General features: G+C 44.5%; 1 protein-coding gene across 16 annotated transcripts in view; it reads left to right on the top strand.

Moving 5' to 3' along the window:
• CELF4 (CUGBP Elav-like family member 4) overlaps positions 1 to 14,029 on the top strand; it is a 713,388-nt gene that overhangs the window by 624,176 nt on the left and 75,183 nt on the right. For all 16 annotated transcript variants that reach the window (XR_013180024.1, XR_013180022.1, XM_077171756.1 and 13 more), the window contains exons 7-8: positions 3,515 to 3,662; positions 8,372 to 8,521. Coding sequence is in view for 14 of the 16 variants with exons in the window: in XM_077171756.1 (XP_077027871.1) it covers positions 3,515 to 3,662; positions 8,372 to 8,521 (298 nt within the window). In the remaining 2 variants the exon portion in view is untranslated. The remainder of the gene's footprint in view (positions 1 to 3,514; positions 3,663 to 8,371; positions 8,522 to 14,029) is intronic.

Genomic DNA, 14,029 nt, shown 5'->3' with positions numbered 1-14,029 from the left:
TCAGACAACTCTGCCACCCCTTCCCATGCTCTAGATGGCTTTTCCAGGGCCTCTCCACCTGTTCCCAGCACTGGGATGGTGACTGCATGTTCCTATTTCTTGGGGTGCTGCCCAAGGGCAGGAACCAGTCTGGTAGCACCTCCTGGTCTCCTCAGAAGATAAATATTTGAGCAACAGAAAAGACAGCAGGAAAGAAGGAATGAATCCTTAAAATGGATGGGGAAAAGCTCTAAATGCTGAGGCAAAGGTCATGCAAAGGAAGCAAGAGAAGCAGAAGGAAGTACGTCCTTTCAGCTAAGGGAGGGAAAAGCTCCTCTCTGTCCCCTTGGATCAGTCTGAGATAATAAGGCTGCTGCCTTCCTGATTAGTGCTCTGTAGCCCCAGCCCAGGCAGGGAAAATCTGCATTTCAAATGGCATATTTTAAAGTACACAATACCCAGGGGCCCTGCTGCTATTGATTTGCCTCTGGTGGGGTCACTGCCTCACTTTCTACAGCTTTATTAACTGGGACCATGCACTGGATCTCTTTCAAAGTGAAAGGAGAGTGGATGGGACATTTGTCTTCAGGGGGAGCTGGGGAAGGAGTGGGGTGACTTTCACTGGGAATGCCTTGGAGGTTTTAGAAGGAAGACTGGTGACCCTAACAGGACTTGTTCTCCTCCTGTAAATTTCCCTAGAGCCACCCTGAGGGGGAGGCAGGTAGGTCTTGTGCAGTCAGCTCCTTTCAAGGTGACTGAATTCCTGTCCTCCCACCCTCGTGCTTCCATTGCACTCAGCCAAGGTCTGACCATCAACCACTGGGCTGGGTAGGAGCCCCCTCTTCCTCTCCCCTAAGCTCTGCCCCTGAGCACCTCCAAACAGAGTGGCATGGGCACAAATGGGATCTGTGACCTCAGAAGTTCAGCAGGAAATTTGTCAAGGGTTGAAAACGTCCAGACATTCCTGGGCCTTGGCTGAGGCCACCTCTCCAGCCAAGGAAGCAAAGCCATCAGCTGGGGTGCACAGCTGTGCTCAGGTGTGGAATGCTCTGTTCCTTCCAGCTCCAGGCAACCCCACTTTTACCCTGTTGACTTGGTCTGAAGGCTGCAGAGAGGTCTGTGTCCTCTGGGTCATGATGTGAAGGGCTCATTTCAACATTCAGAGGGGTTCCCAGGTCTCTAAGACATCTCAGAGAGTTCATCCACAGAGCACTGAGCATAATAGATATTGGGTGACTATTCCCTGCACAAGCATCTCTGCTTTGTAGCAGAAGCACCTGATCTAGTTTCCCCTGTCACAGGTTAGGATTTTTACCACATCAAAGTGAAAAGGGGTAAGAAAGTGCTAGAGGCTATAAAACTGTTTATTAAAAATCTACAGAGCTACAAATATGTGAAAAATATATTTTTGAAAACAAGAACAAATCTTTAGGTACCACCCAGGCAAAAATACTCAGAACAGAAAATGAGATGTGAGTCAGCACACCTAGTGTTGGAGTCAGTCCAGTGTCAAAGATGGGTGGATGGATTCCCCTTCCTCCTTTACTTCCTTGGCATACCTTCTAATATTGCCTGCTCAGTACCTCCTCTGGAGAATAAACTCAGATGATGCCCAAGAACAAATGTACTCCTTAAAGAAGAATCAACATGGTATATAATACAAAAGATTATCTAATTACTCCATCAGTAATTGCAAAGAGCAAAATATCACTAATTAAAATGTAAAAGTGCCTTATGCAGGGCAAAATAAAACAGGGTGATTAACCATCGAAGGGAAAGCCACCACTTTGCCACCAATCTTTATTAGGCTTCAAAAAATAATAATACTGAAATCCAGTAGAACACATTTCACCTGTAGATCTCACAATGTGTGGAGTCAGGCATCCTGTGTTACATTTTATTGCTAGAGAAACCAAAGCAAGTTCACATAGCTTGTGCATAGTTATTCAGCAGGATTTTGTCAGAGCACCCCTTACTTTGGACCGTTTATGGATGGTGGCAGGGAAAGTTTCAGCATTTGAATGAGTGCAGTGATTTCAAGGGTTTGTTTTAGTGTACATGTGTAAGAACAGTTAATTTAGCTGATATTTCAATATTAAAGCGAACAGAAGGGAACAGTCTGTTCCTTGCCATGACTTCTGAGGTCTGTTTAATTCTGAGAAGCATGTCCCACGTGCTTAAAGAACAGCATCAGAGGGTGATTTCCTGATGGGAGAGAGAGTGAAATCAGAGAGAGCAGTGAAAGAGAGTTACTCCAATTTTGGAGACAGCAAAGACATGAATCACTTCTAAAATCACCACAGAAAAACATTTCTCTTTTCCACTATTATCATCAAGTCACAGATTACCAGAGACTGGGAATGTACAGTTTTCCCAAACTTTCTGTACGTGTTCTTTACCCCCCCTACACCTTCTCTAAGCACCCAGAAATTGTCACTGCTGAGGATTGGATACTCAGACATTCCCACCCTGTCTGGCTCTTTGTACAACACCAGGGAAGGGAACAAGAAACAGCTTCAACCAAACTGTCTTATCCTTCACACCAGGACCATTTTAAAATCTCTCTGCAGCCATACTGTCCACATGAACTGCACCAGCTGTGTGCTGGGCTCTGAGCATAACATAAGGATTACAAAGCCTTGTTTTAATGAAAAAAGCACTCCCAGGCTTCATAAACATTCACCAGCATTCTGCTCCAAAGTTTTTAGCCCCAGATGCCTGAAAATACAACCTGGGTTCCTTATTTCTGACTTTTGTAGGTGCCCTGAAAGAAGCAGCGTTTTGACTTCCTAGAAAAAATTAACTGAGACGATCAACCCAGATCAAAACCACAGGGAAGGGGTTTTCTCCTGAGACAAATGTAATCTTGCTAAAACAGGGGATCTACCTTCTCTTTGGGGAAGAGAAGGGAGTGAAGTGAAGTACAGCACTTCTGGGGGTCTCTGATAGTGTTGGAAATCGGTGCTATGATCTGGTTAGAAGTTTCAGTTGTGGTTTTGCTCGGTACCCAGCTGAAGCCTCCAAGCAGCACCAGAAAAAGTCATTTTTTGTCACTGACAGGTGGAAAAAAACCCAGATTATCCCTAGACAACTGGTCAAAATTTCTGCTTTGCAGAAAAAATCCCCTTTTCCTACATACACTCCCACCAGTAACCTCCGGGCTTTTCCAGAATTTTGACATAAGCAACATAAGCCACAAATCCACTCTGCTCAGGTATATTGTGTTTTGACTGTACAAACACTTTTCTCTGCCTTTCTGACTTGGTGGGCTGAGTCCAGGTCACAGGAGACCTCCACAAGGCGGGGTGGGGACCATAAAAACCCCAATTTGCCAAGGTGCCCTTTGCTTCCAGCCCCTGTGGCGAGCAGAGCGACCAATCATTGGGGGTGCCACTGGGGTGGCGTGCCAGCACCCCAAAACATCGGGACGCATCGGGACGCATCCCATCCTTCCTGGGTGCCCTCCTGGAGCCGGTGCCGCAGGCTGCCCCACCAGTGACCGCGTGATATTTTTTCCCTGCTCTCTTTGTTCCAGCTGATGCAGCAGCAAGCGGCCATCATGGCCTCGGTGGCGCAGGGCGGGTACCTGAACCCCATGGCCGCCTTCGCCGCGGCCCAGATGCAGCAGATGGCGGCTCTGAACATGAACGGCCTGGCAGCCGCCCCCATGACTCCAACCTCAGGTACGGGCACGGCGGGCTGGAGAGGGCAGAGGGCAGGGAAATTGAGCCAGGTCCCACAGGACGGCTGGCAGGATTTGTTAGCTCTTTGGGATCCTCCTCTGAGCATCAGGCTCTCCTCCCAGGGAACAAGCAGAAGGACCAGAGGAAAGGTCTCAAGCGGCACCAGGGGAGGTTTGGATTGGATATTAGAAAAGGTTTCTTTCCCAAAATGGTTGTCAAACATTGTAACCGACTGCCCAGGGCAGGGAACAAGTGTGTGTCCCTGGAGTTATTTAAAAGGCATGTAGATGTGGAATTTAGTGACATGGCTTAGTGTCAGGCTTGGCACTGCTGGGTTAGTGGTTGAACTCAATGATCTTAGAGAGAACATTAACTATTCTGTGCTTCTATGACATTTCTCAGTCTAATCCCATACACAACTTCTCTTTAGCTCCAAGAACCCTCCAAATGTCACAAATCATCCCACAGTGACCTACACTGGTTTATTGGGGCATATATATGCCCAGGAGGTCAGTGTTGGTGCTATCACAGTCAGGCTGTCCCACAGACTAGTAAAATAGGGTTGTGCTGAGATGCAATATCATCAACAAGATGAATTTTGCCTTTGGGACACATAAGCATTTCCCCCTATTGTGAAATTGGACAGAAGGCACTCAAGGAAGGCATCTGGTGCTACCTGGAATGAGGGTGTGTAGTGAGAGGGTTTCTGGCTGCAGCAACAGAGGCAGGTAGCCAGTGAAGGGCTCCCAGGACCTAGCTAGGCTGCAAAAAGCCCATTCTAGGAGCTGCAGTATGGTTCAGCAGGCAGAAAAATAACCTGAGACAGGAACAGGGCTGTCTTTCTTGGGTCTTGAAGAACATAATTATTCCCATTTGGGCAGGAACAGGTCAAAGAATCATCAGCTCTGGTAGTCCTGGAATAACATGTGGCCTAACAGCAGGGGGGAAGGGAAGCAGGAAATGTGGGGCCAAACCTTGAAAGAAGTGAGGATTTGGGAAGCTTTTCAATACACTAGAGTCTGGTAGGGAGGCAGAGGACTCAAAGGTACATCTTTAGAGGACCATTTGTAACAGAATATCACGAGGGAATGGGGAGAGAAGGGAGAGTAAGAAAGACAGATCTCATTCCACAAGACTTTATGGAGACCCAAGGAAAAGCACTTGACTCAAAACTCTTATACTGCACATTTCAAAATATATGTTTACACAATGATAAATGTATAAACAAAAAGTCGATGGAGCTACTGCAAATCCAAATAAAAAAGTGGCTTAATTATATGTGCACCCTTTAAACCCGCTGCTGGCAAGATTATCATATTTGCATTAGCTAGATTTGTTTTGTGTTGGTGGGAGCAGAGAGAACATCAAACAAAGACTGCCTGGAATTCAAATATTGTCAGGGTCTGGAAAGCTGAATCCAGGCAGTAGTGTGCAATGGATCCCCCACAAAAGAGCACAAGCTCTTTTGAATATATATAAGCAAATTCTTGAAAAGAGTGTGTTCTGTGTCATGGCTGTGAGAACACCTGTACAGCAGCCAAGTCCTGTGCCCACCAAGTTCTGTGCCATGAAAAACATCCCAGCTCTTTTTTGGTGCAATCATTTCCTCTTCTGCTATGGCCAGTGCCTTTCAGAGTCATAGAATCATGCAATTTAGCTTGTAAAGTCTTTAAGATCATCAAGGCTAACCATTAACCCAGCACTGTCAAGCCCACCACTAAACCATATCCTTCAACACCACATCACTGTGTCTTTAAAACACATCCAGGGATGGCAACTCCTCCATTTCCCTGGGCAGCCTATTCCAGTGTTTGACAGGATGAGGGGACTGTTAAACTCTCGCTGTCAGAACAGAGGAGAGGAAACTCATGTTTTTTACATGCTTTCTGGATTACCCATGACTGGTCATTATTGAAAATAAGATGCTGGTTTAGATGATCCCCTGATGTCTTTCACGGCAGCCGATTTTGCACTCTCCTAATGACATATTTTCAATCACAGAGCCTATTCACTTTGGCATTATTTCAGATTTACCTTGAATGAGTAGCTTCCTTCATGAAAAACCTCTGTGGTGGGTTGTGGAAATGTCCATTGACAATTATTCCTTAGGAGAAATGTTTAGACTTTGAAATTACTCCTTGTATTACTACAACACTCACAAAGCATGTGATAAGATGCATAGAAAATGTTTCACATAATGTCTGAGCAAGCAAGCCTACAACACTAGCAGCAATTTCTGAGTAGCCAGGAGATATCTGAAGCCTAACATTAATTCTCCTGCTAGCTTTTGTTAGCATTCAGAAAGCCAAATGGAAAATGATCATTCTGCTTCATAGCAGGATTTCTAGTCATTGAAGTATATCTTTTTTCTGCCTTGGAAGGAAAATGAAATATTTCAAAGTTCTCAGAGGAAAAAAAAAAAAAAAACAACCAGGCACTAGAAAAAGTGTTTGGAACATTGAAAAAAAAATAGAAAGGAAGTGTTTTGATCTTCCTGAAGCAAAAGAAAAATTGTGCTAGGAAAAAAGGTTCTGGTAACCCAGAAGTCCTAGAGGCTTTGGAGGCATTTGCTCAGCACAGTGCCTCTGTGCTGGTTTCTTCAGCCCTCCTAATACAGCTGGTTTCCTCTGCATCCCACCTCTAGCAGAGTGGATTCCTGGGAATATGACCATAGGTTCATTCATTTCCATGGGACCTAGGGGCTCAGAGTTTTGGATCCAGGTAAATCTAATAGATGAGAGACAGTATCCATCTCACCTGGCTTTAACCATAAAAAACTTAGACATCTCATTTGAACTGCAGTCACTGGAGTGCAATAAGCACTCCCTATGGGTAATTCAGACCAAGAAAATTGTAACGCTGTTTGCTGTCATTTTAACAGTCTTCCATCAAGGGTCAGGTTTATCTCACATAACAGTCCATAATTGTGAGGCAATTAATTTGACATTTCTGAGAGTTTGGTTCAGGTTCTACATTTCTCCCATCACTGCAACAATCTGGGTGAAAATTGGGTCTGGCAGTGGGTCTGCTACTCTGTTACCTGCAGAGAGCAGCTAGAAATTAAATTTTATTTAGGCTTCCTTCCTTCTTCCTCCTCTCCCTGCCTCCCTCCCTCCGTCCCTCTCTCTCCTTGTTGTAAATCTGCACCTGGTGTGGCTACAGTAAGAGACCTCAAACGAGGGATGAAATCCACAACTGGCATGCACCACCACCATTTGTTTTCCATGGTGGCATTATGCCAGTTTTACTCCAGCTACAGATCTGACCTCTCCAGGGGGGTTCTTTATAAAAAGAAAATTGAAGAATTCCAATAAATATGCCTAAACTTCCTTAGACATGCACAAAATAGCAAGCACAAATCCCTTGCTGCAATTTTAGAAAAAAAAATTATTTACATTTTCTATGCAAATAAAGGAGAGATCCAGAAAAGCAACTGAAATTTTAAGTAGCCTTTGTGATTTGGAAGCTGATGGCATATGCTAAGAGCATTGCCTTTGGACTTCAGTTGCCACTGCTGGCTCCCTGTACCTCCACAGAGGACATTTTTAAAGGCCAACACCATTTAAATAAGAAAAGGGGAAGCAGCAGCTTGTCTGCTCAGGGTATAAGAAATGAGCTGAAGTACTGCCTTTTTTTTTGGGCTACTCAAATCTGAACATATTAAAATATCTCATGCATCTCTAGCAGCTTTCTTAAAGTACCAACACAGATTTAAGCAGTGGTTAAATTGTGTTATTGGACCAACCCATGATTGAATGCTGCACTGGTGAAGACAATATGTGCAATTGGTTTAAAAGATAGATAACTCCAAAAATTGTGCTTTCAATCAGTAGTATACCCTGACACAGAAAGATAATGTTGAAGTTAAGATAGTTTCACTTCCCATGCCACCTAGCAAGAGAAAAATATGATGTCAGGCTCATTGAAAACTCATTTTTGGTCCCTGAAATCATCCTGAACATGTTGCAAGAAGAACAGACTGTCCAGTCATTTTACACATACATAGGAGAAAGTCAGTGAGGTAGCAGACAGATTTAATTCTCTTCCCAGAAATTCAAGAATTCTCTACCAGTGGGTGACAAGATCCCACTCAGAACATAAAGACAAATTGGTTGTTCTGAAATAGCAGCATTACAGTCCCCCACAGGATGCATCTGGTAAGAAGGAAAGAAAAGATTCCATGAAAGGAACAAATTTGGTCCAAATTTTGCCCCAGTTCATTGAGAGATATCTGTTAAAACAGTATGAAGTCAAGTTTGGACCAAACAGTAACATTAAAAAATGTATCACTGGCTACCTTTAGGCTACAAATAAACTTGACAAGTCTTTTAAGGATCCCTGGTGCTGAGAAAGTTCAGAATGAGTTTGCACATGAAAGGTGTATTCATGAGAGAGTGCAGACAGAGCAGTCCTGGAAATCAGTACACCCACAGAGACCCAAAGGGAATCTGATAGAAACTGCTGTAGGAAGCTGGGGCTGAGGGTTTTTGGAGGTTTTTCAAGCTCGTCTTGAGTGCTTTCTGAACTGGGGAGCAACTGCAAGCAATCCATTTATTTGCTCAACAGCTTGGGAGCTTTTTCATTTCTCGGGTGTTTGTTTGTGGTTTTTTTGCGGGTGGTGGTCACAGCTGTTGTGTCAGCAGTTTTCTCCACAAAGTTGTTGTTCCCAGTACTCACCAGCTCTGCCCTTGTGTCCTCCTCATTTTCAGGTGGAAGCACGCCTCCTGGCATAACTGCACCAGCTGTGCCTAGCATCCCATCTCCAATTGGGGTGAATGGTTTCACTGGCCTCCCGCCGCAGGCTAATGGGCAGCCAGCTGCTGAAGCCGTGTTTGCTAATGGCATTCACCCTTATCCAGGTAAGCCAGACTAATCCTGTGCCCACAGCCTGTTGCCTCAGTCCTAGAGATACTGTCCACACCCACAGGCTTTGCCCAGCAATAACCTGTGGCGCGTGTTCAGAAGGGTTACACCCCGCACCAGCAGGGCTCATTATTGGTGTATTGTGTCTTATGCAGCTACAGTGTTAAACGGTTCAATCTGGATGATAAACATCAAGGGCATGTTGGAGGTGGAAAAACTGTGTACTGAATATTTGAGTGCTCGTCTGCTGGATAGCATGTCTGGTGAATACAGTCAGGACAACCAGCATGTTGTTCTTCAGCTGAAAATTGGCCTGACTCCCGAGCAGTTCGTGCTGGCAGGTCCCCTGCAGGACTCCCAAGGTCTTGCTTCTGGTCAGCCTTGAAGGAGCTGTGCTAAGCCTGTTTGCACCCAGCACTGGTATCTCCTGCTGGAATTCCCCCACAGCCAGATGGCTCTGGGAGGATGATCCAAAGGGTCCATGTGCCCCAGACCCAAGTGGCTTCCTGTGTGCAGGGAGCCGGTGTTGATCTCCAAAATGCCCACTGCACAAAAATCCTGCTGCCTTACCAGGCCTGGGGGGTGAAGCTGCATTGATATAGACTCTGAATGGACTCGGGCTCACCCTTTGGTGGCACACTGCAGGAGAACTGCTGCTGGGATTCACACTGTGCCTAGCTCAAAGACGCCAGCACTACAGAAGTGGTTTCGCAAGCACTGGGAGTCAGAGATGGATGAGGGAGGTTAAAGGATCCATACCTGCCCCTATACCTGTATTTACAAATATACATACAGTCTAAATCTGTAATTACCAATTACCATTCCTTAATGTGCACCTACATTTTTTCAGCATCCTGAGATACCTCTCTCCTCCAACACACTTCCTCTAGAAAGTAATTTTATACAATTTCTGTACACATACTAATGGTAACAATCATAGCAATAAAAAATCCAAGTAAATGTTACTAATTGATCCTAATCACCAGCTGGCAAAGGAATATTTTACCCTGGGGAACTGATAGATTGATCTAGTCTGTTAGGAAATCAAATACTGAATTCAATATTCCAGCCAAAAAGCCCCAAAAACTCTAAGAAAAAATAATTCTTTCAATCTTAGCCAGTCCTGAAAACTCAGAAGATTCATCATCATAGGGAAATTTATGAGCTACAAGGAAAAATACCATATAGTATAGAAATACCAAAGCCTTACCTAGGTATTGACAAATTATTATCCTCCTCCCAACAAACACTTTGCAAACATGGACTCTGAGTTCACCTCTAAGCAGAATTAAAATCAAGGGACTTACTGTACTCAAAATTAGGCATGTATATATGTGTTGTAGCAGTGTAAGGACAGGGGAGATTTTGGAGTCATCAGAAGACTGCAGAGAGCCCTTAGTGTGTTCAGTGAGTTCAACCACAACACTGAGAAAGCATTCTGTCTTTAAGGTTATATAAACATGGCCATCTGTTCTTCTGTCCATTTATTTCACTTTGCCTGTTTGCCAGTCAATCATTTCTCTGTTTATTCATCCACTTCTATGTATGCCTGTCCTTTTTTTCTGGTTTATTCAGATCCTTTTAGCCAATTTCGATGATCCATTACTGTGGGTACAGAGAAAATATGTTCTTTCTAGGTGAATCTTAATGACTTGAGCTTTTCTTACTATTCCCAACTACCCCCATAATTAAAGAATACATCAATTATGTTAGGCATTCCATCCATGGTTATATAAAAGCCAATGGCCTTAATCTGATTCTCTCTGAGTTTCAGAGAGGCTTGCTCAGGCAGCAATTCCCAATAAGTCCCTGCACAAACCCCAAGAGGCTGACACACAGAAAGGTGACAATCATCCTGCCCCTCTTTGCTGCAGGCAGAGAGACTCCCTTCTGCCAGTAGAGCTGACATCCAAACAGTCTGAGCTGTGTAAAGTTTGGATTTATCTCAGGGTAATTTCAGCAATATATTTGCCTTTCTCATTGCTCAGCTTCCCCATAATGTGGTGACACCTTAAGTTATACCAGAGGTGTAAAGGGAACAGTGCCAGGTCAAACACCCACCTCTCATTATGCTTTTGTCTGTCCCTGAAATGCTGAAAGCAAGTCCACATAGCTCACATCACGTGTTTGCTCCATCTAATTGTGTTCTTCTCATGAGCATTTATGCACTCTCCAAACCTCCCCTCCTTGCCACAGGCTTTATTCAGTCCTGGAGCTTAGCAGCATGAAAAATAAAAGGATTAGACATTTATATGGGTAATGAGAACATCCACAGCCATATTAGACTGGATAAAAATGTAGATAGGACACAAAACTTCATGTTTTATGATATAAGCCAGCCACTAATTGCTTGGGGTTAGAAAGAAATTTTCATCACTGGGCAGCTTGTTCCATCATTATGGGATTTTTCTCACTCTCCTCTATTGCATCTCTTACTGCCCTGTGGTTCTGCATGGCTCTGTCACTAAATGCAAGGGTAGAAATAAAATATTACAGCTGAACAGGCAATTGCACTAACACTATAGAGAAGGGAACATCATGACAGTCCCCATCCAAAGCCAACATCTTCCAAACAGCTTTCTTTTATGGTGTATCTCTCATTCTGAAAGTGGCTAAGACTGCTGCTGTATTATGTACATAATCATAGTCTTGCTATGATTATGACTTGCCATATATTGCTTAAATCCTGAATATTGCTTCCAGATACTCCTTCATACTCCACAAAAAAAAACCCTTAAATGTGGGTTCACACCATTACAGCCTGTAGCAGAATATTCTTTGTTGCCTGAAAATAGCAAAACAGGACAATGAACGTCTCTAAAGGCATGGCATCCATATCACTCAGACCCTAATAAATTCCATTAATTGTGCAGTTTGTCTACATGTTCACCTTTCTGACCAGCTGTATTATTTTTGATGCTGCATCCAAAGAACTCCAGAATACCAGTCTTTATAAAAACAAGTCATATAACGTAATTGTATTTAGTCTGTAATTCCACTCTTTTTTTCTTCTGTCTTCCCCTGTGCTCTTTGTCCAAGATTCCCTTTGACTGGAGAAGGGATGTACATGGTGTCATTTCAGTCAGATCACCAAACCATCCATGCCTTTGTGGCAAATGGATGAATACTTTGAACAGCCCTACTCACCAGAGCTCTGATCACAGCCCCTGTCCCTGCAGGAATTAGCTTTCTCTGTTAATCTGGTCAGGCTATGGATCCATGCAGTGGCACAAAAAAACCATTCCTAGCAGTCATAACCTTTGCAAGCCAGGGTCTCACCTTCTCCAAGATGAGGCAGTACATAATGCCTCAGTGCACTTTTTGCCACAGAGTGAATAACAAGGCAAAAAGTATTCCCCCTTCCACTAGTCTGAGCCCCTTTGGAGATTTGACCTTTTTGTGTATTAATTCCTGCCCTTTAATCTTTCAGTTTGCAGAGCTATTGAACGTGGCAATGTGTCACAATATATACTGGGGACAAAGAGCATAATCTGCTGTGCCATGATCTTGTGAGTCACTTTGCAGCAGCACAAGAGCGTTTGCCATTTCCACATTAGTCACAGTAGCAGGGATTGCACTCTTCTGCCAAAGCTTCTTAGCCACCCAGAGCCTCTCTTGTAACCATGTGTGATGTACAGTAACAGTAGACACCATCTGCACTGGCTTCTGCTGTGTCTCACATCATCAGAATTCCACTCTCTGCTAACAGGTCCTGCCCTGCCCAATTGCATTGTGAGGGACTAGACAAAATTCTCACTCCAAAGATAAAGCCTCTTTGGTAAGAGAAAGGGGACATAGAGATGAGAAAATCGGGAGACCAAAGGGTAGCAAGCAAGAACAAGAAGGGACTGGCTGTCAAAGAATCAGTGAAATGAGAAAACTGGAAGAAGGAACAAAGCAGAGCTCCCAGAAAATTAAAGGCTGCTCCACAATCTTCTGTCCAGCGCCCAGAAAGAAGTGGAAATACATTACATAGCATCTCACACCCCCTTACTGCCCCTGGGCCAAAGGATGTGCAACTTGACCAGAGCCAGGGATGGCCCAGCAGTTTGGCAGCTTTGCAGAGCCTTAGATGGGGAATGCTTTAATGAGTGCTGAGTTCTTCAGCTTCCTCACAAGGGGAAGCAGAGGGGCAGGCACTGATCTCCTCCCTGGTGACCAATAACAGAACCTGAGGGGATGGTCTCAATTTGTGTCAGAGGAGATTAAATTTGAATATCAGCAAAAGGTTCTTCACCCAGAGGATGGCTGGGCACTGGCACAGGCTCCCTTAGAATATAGTCCTAGCACCAAGCCTGACAAGTTCAAGAAGCATTTGGACAATGCTCTCAGGCACATGGTTTAACTCTTGGGGATCCCCTGTGCAGGATTTTGATGATCCTTATGCATCCCTTCCTAATCAGGATATTCTATGATTCTGATTTGGTCTGGAATTAGGTTGCTGAGTTAAAGAAAGCTAAGTCCCCTCCATTCTTTGTAATCCATTAAAAGTGTGTCACCTCATTCATTATTTTCAGGCACACAGTGGTTCTGTTTCTGACTGCTCACCACTTCCAGGTCCATCTTTCCACTCCGCAGAGCCAGCAAAAGTTTCTCCTCCACCACCACCACTCCCCTTTAGGACACAGTACATCTGGGCTAGCAAGACAGCAATCTTCACACCCTGTTCAGGGTCCAGCCCTCTCTGGTGAGGACCAGCTGTCAGTACAAAAAGGCAGCCAAACTTTTGTGCCCACATTTTTCCAAGTCACCACTGAGACAGGCAGTAAAGGTGTGCCTCACAGGGGAATTCCTGCTCTGTAGCAACTCATGACTTTGTAACTGAACCAAGACCATCCATTCATTTTCCTTGGTTCAACAAAGAGGTATCAGGAACCAATTTCACCCACCACCTGCAAAGACAGCCTTCAGACTCCATCTGCATTTATTCTCATTACCCAAGTTAATTTTGCAGCTTGTCATTGAACAGTACTGCTGATAGACAGGCTGCTGCTCCAGAGCAGTGAGTCCAGGGCCAGTCCTGACCACGCCAGGCACCATCCAGAGGCTCTGGGCAAGAGCAGGGCTTCACTAGTGCAGGGAGAGGAAAGGACTGGCTTACCACACCCCAGTGTCTGCCCTGATATTTCAGGCCTGAAAGGTGTTAGACAAGAAGAGTTTAGAGAGGAGGTGAATCAGGAGAAGAGAAAAAGAGTGACCTGCCTGCACCTTTAGAAGGTCCAGGATGAAAACCAAACCCCACAGCATTTTGTCCAGACATACACTGTGGCCTAGAAAGGTGCCTGGCTCAGCTACTCTGAGGCAAAGTTCCTCACTACAGGAAATCTCTGGCTCTGTGTTGTTTGTCCACCCTAAATCTCCAGGTGAGAGCTTTCCTGTTCATATTTTGTATCAGCAGTTCCAAAACTGCAACAGTGAGCACCTGAGACATCATTATGACTAGGAAGCATTTATTTGACCCATTTGTAACAATCTGCCATGTGCCATAAACCACGCTTTACTGG

The sequence above is a fragment of the Agelaius phoeniceus genome, chromosome Z (genome assembly GCF_051311805.1).
Source record: "Agelaius phoeniceus isolate bAgePho1 chromosome Z, bAgePho1.hap1, whole genome shotgun sequence".
NCBI classification, from domain to species: domain Eukaryota; kingdom Metazoa; phylum Chordata; class Aves; order Passeriformes; family Icteridae; genus Agelaius; species Agelaius phoeniceus.
Note: the sequence above shows the minus strand (reverse complement) of the source record. Positions and strands in the feature narration are given on the sequence as shown.